This window comes from Pyricularia grisea, assembly GCF_004355905.1.
Source record: "Pyricularia grisea strain NI907 chromosome V map unlocalized Pyricularia_grisea_NI907_Scaffold_10, whole genome shotgun sequence".
Classification (NCBI taxonomy): domain Eukaryota; kingdom Fungi; phylum Ascomycota; class Sordariomycetes; order Magnaporthales; family Pyriculariaceae; genus Pyricularia; species Pyricularia grisea.
In genome coordinates this window covers 252,417-269,011 of record NW_022156722.1, presented here as the reverse complement: position 1 = coordinate 269,011, position 16,595 = coordinate 252,417, and the positions used below count along the sequence as shown (strand labels likewise).

Below are 16,595 nucleotides of genomic sequence, written 5' to 3'. Positions count from 1 at the left end.
CATTGCTGCAACCACTAATATTATTAGGTTACCTATAAAAATGCTTTCGATTGCCCCTTGTGCTGGGGCATGGAAATCATGGTGTCGACATGGGTTTGCCATGAGATTCATGCTTCAGCTCACATCATGGGATGCACACGTGCTCTTAAAACCCCGACGCTACTTGCCGCGATCGGCTTTAGCATCGTCACGGGACACATAACCGTCCTACTGGACTTGGGAAGCCGTCATCCGCTTCCAGGATGACCTCAAAAGCGCGTCAAGACGGATTGGCTCCGGGATTGGATCATGCCCAACTTCACCACCACGACCGACTCGGACCGCATGACGGCCAACGTGCTCATGATGGGCCTGACCCAGTCCTACCTAAAATTTCTAGGGCGGCATCGTCTGCGGTCTCCCCTCGATCATCCTTTTGGGCGACAGGAGCGATTGGGAAGCCCTCCTCGCCAAGCTCCCAATCACGGATGCTTCGCGTCTGCGGCCGATTTTGACGCGCTTCGTGTCTACCTTTGACGCACCAGACTCGCACGACACGATCCAGTTCTGGAACGACATCGTAACGGCTCGGTTGGGGCACCGTGTGTGGTCAACCCTCCTTACTACATCTCGGGTTGAATCGCGGGCTTCCACTTTTGGGATGACAAGGGACGCAACTTTTCCTGGCGCAACGGGGCCCTCAATGATTGACAAGATTACGTACGCAGAGGTTGATCCGCATCAATTGCCCGTCGGGTTCGCCAAGGTCCCCTTTACCATGCACGACTACCCCAGCCTCGGGTTCAAGACAGAGGCAATGCTGATGGCGGGTACACTGGGGAAGAATACTGTTTCGGGAACCACGGGTGGGTACGCGGCAGGGCTGGAGAGGGGGACAGGATGACCCGGTCGACAGGTCGCACACCACATACTGCAGCCGCTTTCGGGGTGGAATTGATCAACCTGACTTCTAGTGTTCGAACGCATTTCGCCCAGGAACAGCGGTGCCGGGAAATGATTTGGGTGGCGGTGTTAGGGATTTAGGGAGCTTGGAAGGGTGTGCAGGGCTCACCCTGGAAGTCTGACTCCATGTCTTAGTATCTACTTCGTAAATGTGGAAAGGACTGAGTAAGTCTTATTTACGTACCAACTCAGCTCTCCTGCGTCCTTTGCGAGAGAGATGGGCTGTGGTGTAACTTCGCGCTCAGACAAATTCAGCTCTTGACCGTCAGCCCCAAGTATCGCAACTATATTGTAAATCTCGATGAAAATTTGCACAAGTTCTACTACCCAACTGTCACACATATTGTAGTTCAAAATTTGTACGTTGTAACTATAAGGGATCGCCGGTCGATCTGCAAGCCTGGGCCCCATGCCTTGTCAAGGTTTAACAAAACTACTATCTGCCATTTGTTTTTATTTAGACCCTAGATACTATATTTGTATGCTAGTTCTGGCAACGCCGTCCCCTCAGTTTACATATCTCGTAATTCAACAGTTATTCTAGTTTTTCAAGCAGCACCTTTTAGAACTAATAGATTATGCACTAACTTGTTGTCATCTAATTTAGCTCGCTAGCGCATGTTGTAAAAGTGCGATTCCATATTTTCAGACCGTCCTAGTGGAAGAGTTAGCTATATAAATATGGGTTATAATTTGCCTTCTGCCATGCATTTCTAACTTTTCAAGCCTTCATCTCAGACTTGAACAGACCTACCCAATCTCCAGGCACCCTCGGCCCTGCTTATATTCATAATCACTTACCGTTTTCAAAGCTGAGACCAAACAGCACCTTTCATAATCGATCTACTTTATAATATGCGTTTCACATCTGCCGTCATTGTCGCCCTCTTGGCCCCCGGCGCTATTGCCGGTCATGGCAAAACCCCAGGGGATTCTACTGGCATCCAAGACTTTTCAGGCGCCACGTTGAAGGACCTTGCGAAATGCCCTGCGCACATTAACCAAGCATCATGCCCTGCAACCTGCAACAATGCCAAATGTCCTGTCGTGCGGGATGAATCTCAGGATCCGGAATTTTGCGACGTCTGCCCGAAGCACAAACGCTGCAGGGACAAAGAGGGCAGGAAGCAAAAAAATAAAAATTCTCCCAGGTCACTCGGTAAATTATATAAAATATCCCCTTGCCACTCCCCACCAGATGTTTTGAAGCTAATTCATATCACTATAGTTTCAACCAATCCTCTTCAGCCTAGGATGTGGGGACCTCCTCCGCCAGGACCACCCCCAAGAGGGTGTCATCGTAGCGATGACAACTGTATCGTAGCCTTTTTGGTGGCAATCTGTTGTTGTTGTTATGAGTTTATATGCAACTCCTAGACCTCGTCTATGCGCAGGAATTCGTAGTGAAAAACAAAATGAATAATGCGAATTGATGTATCTAATTACTTCTGCCTATTTATTTACAACTAAAAACGCCAATTGCAATCTATTTCAATACAAAAAGGGAGATATGTGGATCCAGGGGTGCATTATGAATAAAATACTCGGATCGTACGTGCATTGATCTACCAGGATATCACGCTCAGGCGTGATAGCCATCGTTTTTCTAACCAAAATGTGCCTGGACTGATAGAGAGGCTGGGCTGGGGACTTAGCAACGGTGTAATAAACCTATGAGAGAACCAACAAACCGATGGGCTTAGATGGTTACCAGGGTACCTACCTACCTGCCGTTTATTTTCGTTGCTCGATTGGAAGAGACTATGCGATACTCTGGTAAGAAGTGGGAGGGGCGTTTACACAGGCTTAGAGACTGGGTGATTAGCAATGGTACCTAACTACTTGGGCAACTACATAGGTAGGCTGTTCATCATCCTTGTTTGTATGTATTATGCATACCTCATATAATCGCACTATTAAACACATCCAATAAGTTTGCTTGCTGATAAATCATTGGCAGCTGGTGATATCATCCCCCTTGAAAACCCTCCACCCTGTGCATACCTACCTAATTTGTAGGCTATTCGTAAGGTGTAAGTGCTTCGTCAGTTCACCGACCTGATCTACAGGCATTCTAAGTCTATTCTAAAGGATTAATGAAATAGCGGCTGCACCAAGCTGATATACTCTGCTGGATATTAATAACAAAGCCTGATCTGACTCATAAATTTTACGACAATCTCTGATCTCCATATATCAAAACCGTCAGGCAGGTCCGGATCATGGATCCCTGGTATACGAAGCCTGGAAGCCACAAAACCTCAACCATATATATAAAATTCATAAATAAACAGTTAAAATGGGTCAAATACGCATTGGGATAACTACGAAAAATGAGATTGAGGCACGTATTACGGACTTTAAATTGATGCACTGTGTTAAAACCTACCACAGACATTAGTGTCCTATCCAGAATGGCTTTGGTTACAACCCATGCCCGTACAAAGATGAACGGAAGAAGAAATATATCAAAAATGAGAAGACCAGCAAAAGTGTTGTAAAATCACCCTGTATGTTGCATAAAATATTTCCGACGCCAATGCTATGTTTTGGAAAGGGTGTGGTTATTTTCACCGCCACGGTTCAAATAATTCATGGCCATGTCGATATTTTAACAAAGTTATTATCTCCCGCATGCCCTGGTACAACACGGCACACAAACGCTAATTATACAAAGGCAAATACCCACATGAATTTTTTTTTTTCGACGCCAGCACCATTTGCAATGTTTATTAAAATAAAAACCGGTGCGCATACGTATGTATGAGTTTAAAACAATAGGAATTACGAACGTGCGCACCTATTTTTATATTAAAAGTAAAAAAGAGTGCGACTAATGACTAATATATGGATAAACAAATGGTCCGTGTTATAAATAGACAATAAAGGTTGGTGTAAGTGGTAATGGTGGGTGGTGCAGGTGGTTCAAATGGTGTTGGTGGTGCAAAGGTAAGTTGCGCGGCTTATTTTAGCTTTACACAAAGCCATGTACCATCGATTACTTGCATTGTAAAAATATCCACATGGCATTATCCTCTGTGTGAGGCCCTTTTTTATTTCCTCTCTCTCTCTCTCTATATATATGTTTGGGCGTGATTACCTGCCTAACCTTTTCAGCCCAAGCTGGTGCAGTCCAGGATAAACGGCGCCGAGATGGGAAGTCGACGCAACGCACAACATCCTCTGCAATGTCACTTTGGTTTTGTTTCAAGCCCATACTGCTCTCCCCATCTCTTCTCACAGAAACGTCCCATATAGAGGTACTTGGCGAAATCCAGCTGCTTCGAAATCAGCCCATGCTTGCCCCAACTGCCCAAGTCTTGCCAAGAGCGCCTCGATCTAGTTCATGTCATAATACATTAAGGGCTTTTCTTAGAGACTGTGTTGTCATTGCTCAATACAAATATTCTTTTCTCAACAATCAATTACACGCCCATATAGTCCGGCTTTGCTGGCCAATTCATACCTAATTGACTTGGTGCCCTTCTGGATAATGTCTGACACTCGACACTCGACAGTTGACACCCTCCCATGAGTTCAGCTCGACTTGATGGATTCTAAATCTCGACTCCATCAGCATCCTAGTGCTTCTTGATCATAATTTATTTGAAGTACTCCAGGTGGGATTATACAAGGCGTGGTAATCCTACCTGTACGCACGAAGAGAAAATAAAAGCACCTGTAGTAAACCAGCAAGAACGTTTATTTCTAAAGAACAAACAAGATTTCTGAAACTCTTTCAAAAACATAGAGCTTAATCATTATCATGCCATCTGCATTCGTTTTCGCTGTTATTCTAAAAGGACTTTGCCAACCCGTCCTAACGACTCCAACCGCGACTCCTGCCGTAAAATGCAAAATACCAGCACAGCTTGCAAGGTATCATGATAAAAAGCACAAATACGCCTCTTACTTACCAATCTGTTGTCATTTTCCGGCAACCTTCAAGGCTGACAATAATATCTGATAACATCCCATTCCAACACGAGGCTCTCGACCCAGACCTACTTGAAGCAGAGGTCATAGGCCCGAACATTGCAGACCATGGCTTGATTTGTTCCAATTGAGTACCTAGCAAAAAAGCACCGCCCAAGGGATTTGGTAGCACCAGCCTGGGTGCCATCTCTCACGTTAATCTATACCCGACCAACACCAACGGCGCCCTAGACCCTGTGACTAACGCAGCCGGCGAGCGCGTGGCATCGTTTGAGCCCGAAGGCTTTTAGTACTATGCTTCCGTCCGCATAGAGCCTTTGCTGCTCGCAACACTGGGCAGCCTCGAGGGGACACTGGTTGTTACGGGTGCCACGTCCGATGGCACGACGTACACTTCCAGATGTCCCTTTGATGAGAGCACCCTGTCCCTGATTGAAATTCTGTTCCCCAAGGAGAAAATTCCCGTCACGTGCAAGCCGAAGTTTGCCGCGCCGGTGAGACGATGTCATTGAGGTTTGTGGTAGACGATGTCTTGGTATACCTTCTCAGGCAGTTGTTCGATGAGGCTGGGGTTGACGCCGTCGAGTCGGTGAACAACTTTCTGGCGGAGTTCTGGTTTGACAACATTAGTCCCGTCAACTGTCGCGCTTAAGGTGCTGGGGCTAAAGGATGTTTAGTTGGTTTTGGGTGTGAGATAGCTTCTCCTTTTTGCTGGTAGTTACCTTTGGGAGATGGATAGCCACACATGTATGATGCAGGGAGATATATGTGTTGCCATGATGTATACGCTTGGGACTTTCTAAGCCGTGGCACGTTTGTCTTTGGACGAAGGCTGCGTATAAGATGATAAAAGCTTGCTGTTGGATTATTATCCTCTTCTTGGTCAATTGTAAGAATACTTACTAGCCTCGCAATTAACCTGTGAACGGTTTGAAAGCTTGACACTCCCGGTTCATTTCGAGCGGGTTGATATGAGCTGAGGAGAGATATGATTCTCATCAAGCGAGCCTATCATTGTACCAATGATTGAAATGGAATACTCGTTCAACCACACTAAGAGGCCATTTTTGCTCTGCTCCTTGTCAAACCTCTTACCTCATACTACTTACTGATCAGACCGACTTGAGGGGCAGATGCCTTGCCAGTGTGTATTCTCCCTGATAGCTAGCTCTCCTTCATTAAGTTGCGCCCTAGGCTTTTCATTTTTGACCCCTTCCGTACTGTCGATACTCTGTTCGAGTTTACCCTGTATGTGTGTTTTCAACCATGAAGCAATCAAGTATGCACTCAAGAACACGTTTGTTAAATTGACGCCACAAATGGGTTGAATCGGCACTGCGGCGAGACGACAATCGAATAAGTAAGATCAAAATGAAAGGATGGAAGTCAAATACTGACACTTCTCTGGCTGCAGTCAAGGGTTTTGGCCATCAAAAACATCCGCGGCTCCACTATTCTGCCAAGGCAAACGTACCAATGACACCATATTGCTTACTGACGCACACTAACGTACACGTGCAGGCAGATTAATAGGGCAGGAGAGCCATATATTGGGTTAAGTAATGCCTATTTAGTTAAAAAAGTGCGGAGGCTTTTTTATCCTGCTCCTAACGCTAATTAAACGCTTGTTATTATATAATAATTCGATTTATCGGATTATTTAGTACGATACACCTTCCAATTAATTTTAAATATTATATTAGGAATTAATTATAATATAACCCAAATATATACTTTTAAAACCGTATTTTCAATACGTATATTTATTTATAAAAAAAAAAAATTAATGTTAAATAACGGTAACGGTGCAAAACGTACCGTATTTAAATTTTGCCATTATATTAAACGCGGGCGGTAAATTGCCAAATAATGGCGCCGGATAGTCTCAAGGCTCATCCCTAAACGCGAGCTCCACCAATTAAGCCGCGTGGCTTAATTCGTGGTTTTGTTTATACCTGTGGGTCCAACCAAAAATCACTTTGGTTCAGGTTTGAGGATAATTTGTTCATTTTGGGTTTAAATGGAGGTAATTTCGCCAATTCGGCGACCGATATTCCGTTATAATTAATTAAATAAAAATTGTAAAAATAAACGGTTTGCAGGTTGGATATAAAAATTAACGAAATAATTAATAACGATTTATTTTATATTTTTAATCGTTATATTGGTCGAATTGGAATATGGGTGCCTTTAATTTTTAAATGGAGGTTGTAGATTTAATATTTTATATAAATATTTAATAATTAATATATTTATAAATAAAAGGTTTTATAATAGAAAATCTCGATATAATAAACCTTTATATTAAATATATATAATAATAAAATAACGATTATTATTTTATTTAATTTAAAATAAATATAAAATAAAATTTAAAAATATGTAAATTTATTAAATTTATATATAAAATACGTAATTTTTATAATATTTACAAGTTATTTTAGCGTGGCCGTTTGTTTATACCGGTTATTTAATCGTTGAAATTTTGGTGTTAATATCGTTAAAATTAGAAAAATTATAAACCCGTTTCGATTGCAAATCTATTAAAAATATTTATTATTTTACCTACTCGATTATTTAATACCTTATACTACGTAATATATATACCAAAATTTATATATATAATATATACGTATATCTCACCTTCCACGTGCAAAAGTTTTTAAATTATATTCAAAAATAAAAATATAATTAAAAAAAATCCAAAAATTCCAATATTTATTAAAAAACCAACCTCCATTTAAAAATTAAAGGCACTTATATCCCAATTCGACTAATACAGCGATTAAAAATATAAAATAAATCGTTGTTAATTATTTCGTTAATTCCTATATCCAACGTGTAAACCGTTTATTTTTACGATTTCTATTTAATTAATTATAACGGAATGTCGGTCGCCAAATTGGCGAAATTACCTCCATTTAAACCCAAAATGAACAAATTATCCTCAGACCTGAACCGCTGTGATTTTTGTGTTTGGACCCACAGGTACAAAGCAAAGCCACCAATTGAGCCACAGCTTAATTGGGATCGCGCCGTTCAGGGATGAGCCCTGAGATTAGTTTTAAGGCTTATATTTAAACGCGAGCTCCACCAGTTAAACCGCGTAACCGTGGTTTAATTCGTGGTTTTATTTATACCCGTGGGTCTAACCAAAAATTATTGTGGTTTAAATTTAAGGATAATTTGTTTATTTTCGTCGTAAATGGAGGTTATTTTGTTAGTTTGGCGATTTATATTCCGTTATAATTTATTAAATAAAAATCGTAAAAATAAACGGTTTACACGTTGGATATAAAAATTAATAAAATAATTAATAATAATTTATTTTATATTTTTAATCGTTATATTGGTCGAATTGGGATATAAGTGCCTTTAGTTTTTAAATAGAGGTTGGATTTTTAATAAATTTTTAATTCTTTTAATTTTTTTTAATTATATTTTTATTTTTGGATAAAATTTAAATATTTTTGCAGGGGGGGGGTGTATATAGATATAAATTATATATATAAATTTTGGCCAATATATTACGTTATATAAGGTGTTAAATATTCGAATAGGTAAAATATTAAATATTTTTAATAAATTTTGCAATTAAAACGGGTTTATATTTTTACCAATTTTAACAATATTAGAACCAAAGTTTTAACGATTATATAACCGGCTTAAACAAACGTCCACGTTAAATCTTTTTTTAAATATTATTAAAATTACGTATTTTATATATATATTTAATAAAAAAAGAAATTTTCAATTTTATTTTATATTTATTTTAAATTAAATAAAATATAACCGTTATATTATTATTATATATAATTAATATAAAGGTTTATTATATCAAGTTTTTTTATAAAACCCTTTGTTAATAAATATATTAGTTATTAAATATTTATATAAAATATTAACTTTAACGTATATTTATATAAATAAAAAAATAACGAACGATAATTTGGTAAAAGAAATTATACGTGAGTGTTAATATAATTATACTTATTATAATATAAAAATAAAAAGTTTATATATATTATTTTTTATATATAAATTTTTAAATAAAATGTTAAAAATAATAATAATAATATTTATTTATATTTTATTTTTTGTACGGCGATTAATATAAAAGTTTTTACATTATTAGAAAGCCCTAATTTTAAACCTTATAACGATATATTTATTTAATTTTTACCATCTTTATTTAATTAAATATTTATAAAAAAAAATACACAGTATTTTAACTATATCGCCAGTGCGTGCACAGTGCGTACACTGTGCGATAACCTCCATTTGCGGCGATAATCGACAAGATGTCCTTAAATTAGAACGGGCGCGATTTTTTCGGCCAATTTGATTGGTCGAAAAGCCGTGTGGCTGAAAGGTACATGGAGCGTCCGGTCCACCATTGCGAAGCAGGGGTGGTCTAGTCTGAGCATTGAGATTATTAATAGGGTAGGAGAGCCATGTATTGGGTTAAGTAGCGCCTATCTAGTTAAAAGAGCGCGGAGGCTCTTTTATCCTGCTCCTAACGCTGACTCAACGCTCGCTGTCATATGATGACTCGATTTATCGGATTATTTAATGCGACAGTATATATATGCCTGTCCACACTACATAGTAATGCTTCTAACCTTTTCCACTTTGGTTCTAATTGCAATTGTAATCCTGGTAAAACTGCTTCTGTCCATCAGTCCACCGCATAACATATTACACTTCGAATATGGGCTAAAACGTGCTAATAGGGCTCCTTTTAACAAAGGAATCAATAAGCCAATGCTAATTAAATCAGCCATCACTGGGTTAATTAGAGGACAACGGTTGGAGCCCGAATATTTATGCTAGTAATGTGGTTATATGTGGAAATTGGCGTTGATTTGCAAATATTATAAAAGGAACTTTCCCTATAACTATACTAATAAAAAATAATTCGATTTTGAACCACAATCTGAGTAATTACTAAAGCTTATATACAGTCGTCCAAATATAAAGTAACTAATTTAAGTAATAGTATTTTGCAGAGAATTTTGCATGATATTTATTAGTGGTAGAACATGGTCATTTGCATTGTATAACCAGCCAGTTTACTTTTTTTTCTGTCGGTATTATCCACGTTAATAAAGCAATTATTTTCCCGCATAATCCGTTAAGTATACATTTGTCAGTATTAAAGTTAAAAACTATTAATTTTTAAATAGATTTAACAAGGTTTTACTGTTTTCCACGGTATAATTAAAGATTAATTTTAAGGACTAACCACATTAACCAAGCTCTTGCTGGTTTCAAGGCCGTCGCCTAATTTGGGTAATAATTTGTAAAATATGTTTTATTATTTTTCCTGCAATAAACTTTGCTCAGCTTAAAGCTTTACAGATTATATAACGCAACTTTTCACCTGCCGATATATATAAATTTTTCCAGTTTTCTAAACTATTAATATTTATATACGATTAAATTACCTCTTTTTAAAAAGTAAATCATTCCTTTCCATTTGGTTTAATGGTTTGCCAACTTAAATCGCCTTCTCTCTATCTTTTTTTCTCTGCCTTCTTTTCATCAAATAGGCGAAATGCATGCCCAATTTTTTTTCCCATTCCTCGTAGCTAGCGTTTTGGCCATGCCCAGGCCTTTACCTGCAGGACCTGCTGTCGCCCAAGGTCACGCCCCGAGCCACCTCGAGGCCCGCTCTGGTCGTCAACCTCCTTCACGTGGTCCTCCAGGTGATTATCCAGGTGGTTATCCCGGTGGTTCCCCAGGTGGCTTCCCAGGTGGTCCTCCAGGTGGCTTTCCAGGTGGTCCTCCAGGTGGCTTTCCAGGTGGTCCTCCAGTTTCATACGGGGACCCTATTCAACGGTCCCCTAGTGGCCATTATTACCCCGGACAATTCCTCTCGCCGGTAAATTATGGAAAATGGCAGGGAGGAAGACTTACAGGAAACCCACGACCCGGACTCCCGCCAGCCGGAGCCCCGGCACCCCCCGGAACCCCTACGTTCGAGTATCCCCAAGGATTACAGTGGACAAAACATGGTTACTTTGAACACGCTCACAAGTTTGGTGAAGATGGTAGCACTCCTGATTCTGCATATACTATTTTCACTCGACCTTCTGATCCTTAATCAGATGTAATAGGGCAGTGGTTAAGCGCTGTGGGATTCCTTGGTAACATGGGTTATAATAGAACTCTCCCCTCGCTTTGCAATATGGAACTGCAAAGTAACCCGATACAACAAATTGACAGCTGTCTAAAATGATCGTGGAGGTTAGGAACCAAACAGAAGCGCCCCTGGTTTCTTTGATAACTCGATACAGTTGGTATACATGTGTTTTATTGTTGTGTTTATCCTGGCCTTCCTTCATCCGGGGGCTTTTCACTTGTTTCTATCCTGTATTTAGAAATTAGCCACGGCTGTTGATAGGAAGGGTGCCCGCAGCCCCAGTAACGAACAAGCGGACCAACGAACCAATATCTATTGTTTCCTATTCTGTTGATCGAGGTGGTCAAGGTTGCGAAAAACAGGCTTTAGATCTGTACATCGGATATAGACCCTTTATAGGGACCTACCCCACTGTCGACTATAAATAAATGATGCACACGCAAATGCAACGTAATAATGAACAGACAACGGCTGTTTCAAAAGTCCACGCCCTGTACTCTTTCGGGAGGCGAGCCTAAGGTTGCAATTCGCGTTAGACTTTACAACTATTACTATTTGAGATCTTTCCAGCAGTCCGGTTAAAGATTCGGGTTAAGAGTTAACAAAAGAGTAAAGAAACGCAATTCAACAGCCAGTAAAGCATGTTGAAGTAAAAAAGCAAAGGCCAAAATCTTTCAAATCTTTAAAAGATAAAGTTTCATTAATCTTATGTATTACTTTTGGTGTTCTGCAAGTGAACCGGAGCCTTCAAACCTTAATGAAAAGACCATTCATCGTTTCTTGCTAGTTCTATTACTGCAAGCCTTCAGTCTCTGACATTAGGTGTAGTTTCTCGCTCTCCGACCGAGTCTTCCTTTAGATTTGCTCTTTAACATCTCAAAGTACCTCCAGAGATGGTGTTTCCCCCTTTTTGTCAGTCCACATGGGTCGCAAGTCGCGGGAAATCAACTTAGGCCACTCTATGTCATGATCGCCTCCGTATTCTGCAACAGTCTCTTCAACCTGGCTGGATAGCGCTTCGAGAGCGTTTTCTCCCTGCCCATATTGCTTTGCGTATAGCGAGCGGGAGTTCTCAAAGAGGTACTCCTGCAAAACCTTGAACATCGACCTCATTCGCTGCAAAAAAAGGCGAATTTCTCGCACTCCTTTGTTCCGAAGCTGTTGGGTGATACCTTGCTCACATCGAATCAAAAACATGTCGAAACAGTTGCTGTTTTCGGGAAAATGATAAGCCTCACTCTTTTTGCCCGGACCGACAAGTATGGTGGCGTTCACTTTATCGCAGTGGAGCATCATCAACAGTCCATCAGTGTCGCCTGCCCAGACCATATAGTGTAGGGCTGTCTGGCCGGCATTGTCTCGTATGTTTATCATATCTGAAGACATTTCTTCCAACATGTTGCCCAGAACAAGATAGTCGACGTAAGAAACTTCCAAGCGCGTCCTTTTTGCCCGGAAGTACGCAAGGTAATGGAGCATGGACATGTTGTCGTCAGGAAACGGGAAGAAATTGAACGGCCCAAGTTTGATGACGACTTCGACATCCTTTCGACTCGCCCAGCCAGGGTATTGAGCCATTACTTGAACAAACGCGATCAGAGCATGAGATCCTTCTTTCCGGATGTCGCCAGAGAGCGGTAGGCTGATCAAAAACTTCGCTGCTTCGTAGTGGTTTTGACTCATGGCATCTTCGATAGCATGTTTCAGTGAGTCTTGTCCACGGTCCCACCGATCTCCACCAGAGTCTCGACGAACCAGCTCGATTAGGAAGTCTGTGTTGTAATGCTGCCTAGCCGCGGCGCGGAGAAGAAGACAATCTTGGTAGGGGCCTGGTGGCAAATGTAATTTTAAACTTCCCTCATCAACCCTCGCCATCAGATACTTGAAGATGGATGGGGTGTTACAGCGGACGGCCCGCATCAAGGCCTCATTATTGCCGAAAAGTGCCTTGTTGTTGAGAAGATCATCAAGACCTGTCTCAGTGCAGATTGATAAAGACACAAGATAATCAAAGAGAGCGACAGAATCGGAAGAAATGACTCTGCACCAGACTTTGGAGGAAATCACAAGGCGCTGGGATATCGGCTGGTTACTGATGTCTGTTAATATGAGCGTCCAAGATCTGTGCCCCCTCCCCCGTAATGATCAGGCAATGGTGGTGTCGGTAGGCTTACTCAGAGCAGATCGACCGGGCATAAAACTCAAGAAGAAGCCGAACAGTCATGATCTGTGCATCTACAGCGCTGGATTGACAAAGTAGATACGCTGGGAATAGCCTTGGCCTGACAATAATTGTTTCTTCGAGCAGAGCTTCGAGCTTGGTAGTTGGTACAGCGACTTGATTGGGATGAAGATCCTGAAAGCTAGAAAGAAGAATCCGCAGGTTTTCGTGTTTGTATCTTGTTGCTGCTAAAAGGAGGATTTCGTCAATGTCTGGGACCGGTTCATGTCGTTCTTTATGCAAGTTCACCAAACAACGACTGAGCTGAATGTGACCAATATGCACAGCCCATTGAAGTGGCGTCCCTTGGACCTCTTCATACCCCCGATAATCCCAGAGAGCTCGACGAATATATCTGGAGGCCTTTAAGGTGAGATGGACGCCCTGATCCACAAGACATGGCGCAAGCCTAGCTGCATCCTCATCTCTAAACCTGCTTACAAAATGCAGCAGATTTGCCCCCAAATTTGTGCTCTTTTTCAGGTCAACTCCTTTCGTTGCCAGGAGAAACTCGAAAATTTCCAAATCTCGCTTCCATGCAGCCAGCAAAATAGGGGTCTTCGCCTCGCCGTTTCCGAAGTCAAATACTGGGGTATCAAGCCCAGTTGGCCGCAGACACAATGTATTGATGTCTTCTCCGGCACCCTCGATAAGGTGGACCAATAAGGTGAAGTCATGCATCAGGATTGCATGGTGTAGTGGGGTGAAGTATGTGGGTACGACACCGGTTAAAACAGTCCTTCTTCCGGGCATCTCGTGTCGAACATACTGGTCCATAAGCGTCGGAGTAATGCTGTTTGTTTCTCGGTTCATAGAAACGGCCCTGACTCTCTCAGCGAGAGCACCCATGGGTCCCGGAAACTGCTTAAAATGCAAGAAAGCTTGTATCTTCTTCAGGAGCGGGTTGTCCTCTTTCCTGAGAAACATCTGTGCAGCCTCGGACCCGCCTAAGCTTGTAAACGCCATCCAAATCCTAAGCGGTGTATCGTGACTGTCTGCCAGCTTCACCCCTGCCCTTAGGCATAGATGTACGTAAAATTTGAGGCTTATCGGATCGCCCAGCCTAGCTAACAGTCCAGTAAGTCGTAGCATCATGGCAATATCTGCCGCTGAATCTGTTCGCGTATAAGAGTTGGAAAACATGAACTCTCTAGCGGCAAGAACGGCCCTGCTGACGCCAGGCTTTTTGGCCTTGTAAGGTGGAGAAAGTGGGCTTTCGATGCCTGCAACGGTCACTGAAGCCTGGAACGCACTTAGAAGCTCATCAAGGGTGAAGTCGCCGTCCATGAATGAATCGTCCGGAATAGGATCTGGCTTTCGGTCCATAAAGGATGACAATGTGTCCTCCAGGCAGCTTTCGATTCTCCTGTTCATTTCAGGGTCAAAGTTGATGGATTCTTTCAGGCGAGGATGGAAGAACTGATGACAAACCTCGGGTTGTCAACTACCAGTGTATGATGTATACAGAGACTCCTGGGGCTGCAGAATTGTGCCTGAACCAGAGATAATTTTCTATGAAAAATCGGTACTTACCGTCATCATGTCAAAAGAAGCAAGCATGTTATCCAGATCAGTAGCATAATTAGGATCTAAACCCAAGCTTTCAACTCCTATACTGGTCTCATGAGTAAGCTCTACCATCTGGTCTTGGATGGCGTCAAGCTGAGAACTGTTTTAGAACCTCATTCACTTATGTTAGTAAACATGCGTTCCTGGAAAGTTGATGAAACCGTTGAGAAGTGACACAATGTAGGATACGCTCACCGTTCTCTGGCTATCCAACTATCTTTTTTGATTAGACCGGCACGCACTGCATCTAGATAGAACCCGAGTTTGAAAGCTGACGCAATAAACCGATGGCTTGGGTCGCTATGAAGGCACATAAGAGCCACATTTTGGGCTAGAAATTCCATTCTACCTGAACCGGCGAAACGTTTCGACCACATGTTGGCGTTGTTAATGACGCCAGCTGCGGAGCGCTTTAAATGGAGGACCGTTTTCTGGTGCTCTTCCTCGCTGCCAACGCTTGTTTCTACACAATGTCGATATAAGAAAGTACGTCCTGGAAGCCCTGGTGCGTGCCTATCTCCTGGCACAAGTATGGCGTGTGCGCAAAGTCCCAGCGAAAACACGTCGGATTTGAACACGTCGTAACGTGCAGCGAACTTTTGTCTGCTTCCAATCGCCTCTTCGTATTCGTAACATTCGGGAGCTCGCCATTCGTGTGTTCCTCCAAGCGGTCTCCACCCTTCAACGATATCTGAGACAAACACAGAGTCGCTGAAGTCGCTCAACTGTGCAACCGCCCCCCGACTTTTGTGGTGGAAAACCAAGATGTTGTCAGGCTTCATGTCGCCGTGCGCAATACCGCAGGCGTGGAGAGCAGCCAGACCATTGATGATATCGAGCGTTAACTCACATGCCAGCTCAACTCCTAGTCTCCGACTCTCCAAGACATCGCGCATTGTTCCAAATTCTGCAAGCTGCAGTCCTAACATGGGAGCTCTGTCAACTTCGAACCCGACAAAGACAGCTTTGACTATATTCTCATGAGTTCGAACATGCGGGTGGCAGAGAACCCGGAGCTCTTGCTTGAATGCCCTAAATGCCTCAATTTCCTTTTGTGAGTCGAGAGATACTCTTCTCTTGAGGGCAAAGATATACCGGCCAGACTTGTCAGGCGTGACTTGATGAATGAGACGTCGGTTCCCGGTACCGCCTATCTCCGAGTTCGTATTACTGTGCTGGCGTCTGAGCCACCTCATTTCCTCCTCTTTGATTGCATGCCATTCGAGAACCGAGGAACGACCGAGGCCAAGACAATAGGAAGGGTCCTCGATGTTTTCTTGATGCGATTTTTGTAACTGTATGAAAGGGAGGCCGCTGGAAAAGACCACGGCGAGATATGCCATTATGTCAGGCTTATCTAAATTGTAATCGCTTTGCTCCGCGTCCGTGTCGACCTTGCTGTGAGGACGCACGTGCGGCACGACCATCTTATTTGGTGCTGAGGCAGATGCAGCGGGATGTGCACCAGTATCATCGGTGACGCCGCCCCAATAATCTGAAGACTTGAAGTAGCTCATTGTGGAGGTATCTCTTGTGACTGAAAGGCTCAGAAGGGAGCCGGTGAATATTATCAGATCAAACTAACTCGATGTCTAAAGACAAAGATCGTGGAAATTAGGTGATTCCGGTGCTGTGAGGGGCAACGATGTCACAGTCTATAATCCGCACGCACAAGGGGAAACGAGCGATCATGCATTTCCTTCCAGCAGGGTTAGAGGTTTCTTTTCTCCCTTCAAGGCCTGCATGTCACGGTGTAACAATCCACAACACTTGAAAGCTGTG

At 42.2% G+C, this 16,595-nt stretch overlaps 4 protein-coding genes across 4 annotated transcripts; 2 read left to right on the top strand and 2 right to left on the bottom strand.

Annotated features, from left to right (window-relative positions):
- Window positions 1–288: 288 nt before the first annotated feature.
- Window positions 289–883, top strand: PgNI_11593 (uncharacterized protein; the record flags this gene model as incomplete). Its single annotated transcript, XM_031131559.1, has 2 exons — window positions 289–336; window positions 380–883. The coding sequence occupies 2 exons, from the start codon at window positions 289–291 to the stop codon at window positions 881–883; spliced, it is 552 nt and encodes a 183-aa protein (XP_030976630.1).
- Window positions 884–3,846: 2,963 nt separating this feature from the next.
- PgNI_11592 (uncharacterized protein) lies at window positions 3,847–4,200 on the top strand (the record flags this gene model as incomplete). Its single annotated transcript, XM_031131558.1, has 2 exons — window positions 3,847–3,891; window positions 4,060–4,200. 2 exons carry the CDS (start codon window positions 3,847–3,849, stop codon window positions 4,198–4,200), a joined length of 186 nt encoding a protein of 61 aa, XP_030976631.1.
- Window positions 4,201–10,469: 6,269 nt separating this feature from the next.
- On the bottom strand, window positions 10,470–10,700 carry PgNI_11591 (uncharacterized protein; the record flags this gene model as incomplete). Its single annotated transcript, XM_031131557.1, has 1 exon — window positions 10,470–10,700. One exon carries the CDS (start codon window positions 10,698–10,700, stop codon window positions 10,470–10,472), a length of 231 nt encoding a protein of 76 aa, XP_030976632.1.
- Window positions 10,701–11,719: 1,019 nt separating this feature from the next.
- Window positions 11,720–16,475, bottom strand: PgNI_11590 (uncharacterized protein). The gene is made up of 5 exons (XM_031131556.1): window positions 15,009–16,475; window positions 14,778–14,913; window positions 13,686–14,663; window positions 13,198–13,379; window positions 11,720–13,115 (listed from the first exon to the last, which is right to left on the bottom strand). Exons 1-5 carry the CDS (start codon window positions 16,328–16,330, stop codon window positions 11,900–11,902), a joined length of 3,834 nt encoding a protein of 1,277 aa, XP_030976633.1. The 5' UTR covers window positions 16,331–16,475; the 3' UTR covers window positions 11,720–11,899.
- Window positions 16,476–16,595: the final 120 nt, after the last annotated feature.

Coding starts and splice junctions, on each gene's coding strand:
- PgNI_11590 (XM_031131556.1), bottom strand. CDS start 16,330: ATGAGCTACTTCAAGTCTTCAGATTATTGGGGCGGCGTCACCGATGAT. Junction 14,664..14,777: donor CTTCTTTTGACATGATGACG/GTAAGTACCGAT, acceptor GTTTGTCATCAG/TTCTTCCATCCTCGCCTGAA. Junction 13,116..13,197: donor GCCCGGTCGATCTGCTCTGA/GTAAGCCTACCG, acceptor AACAGACATCAG/TAACCAGCCGATATCCCAGC.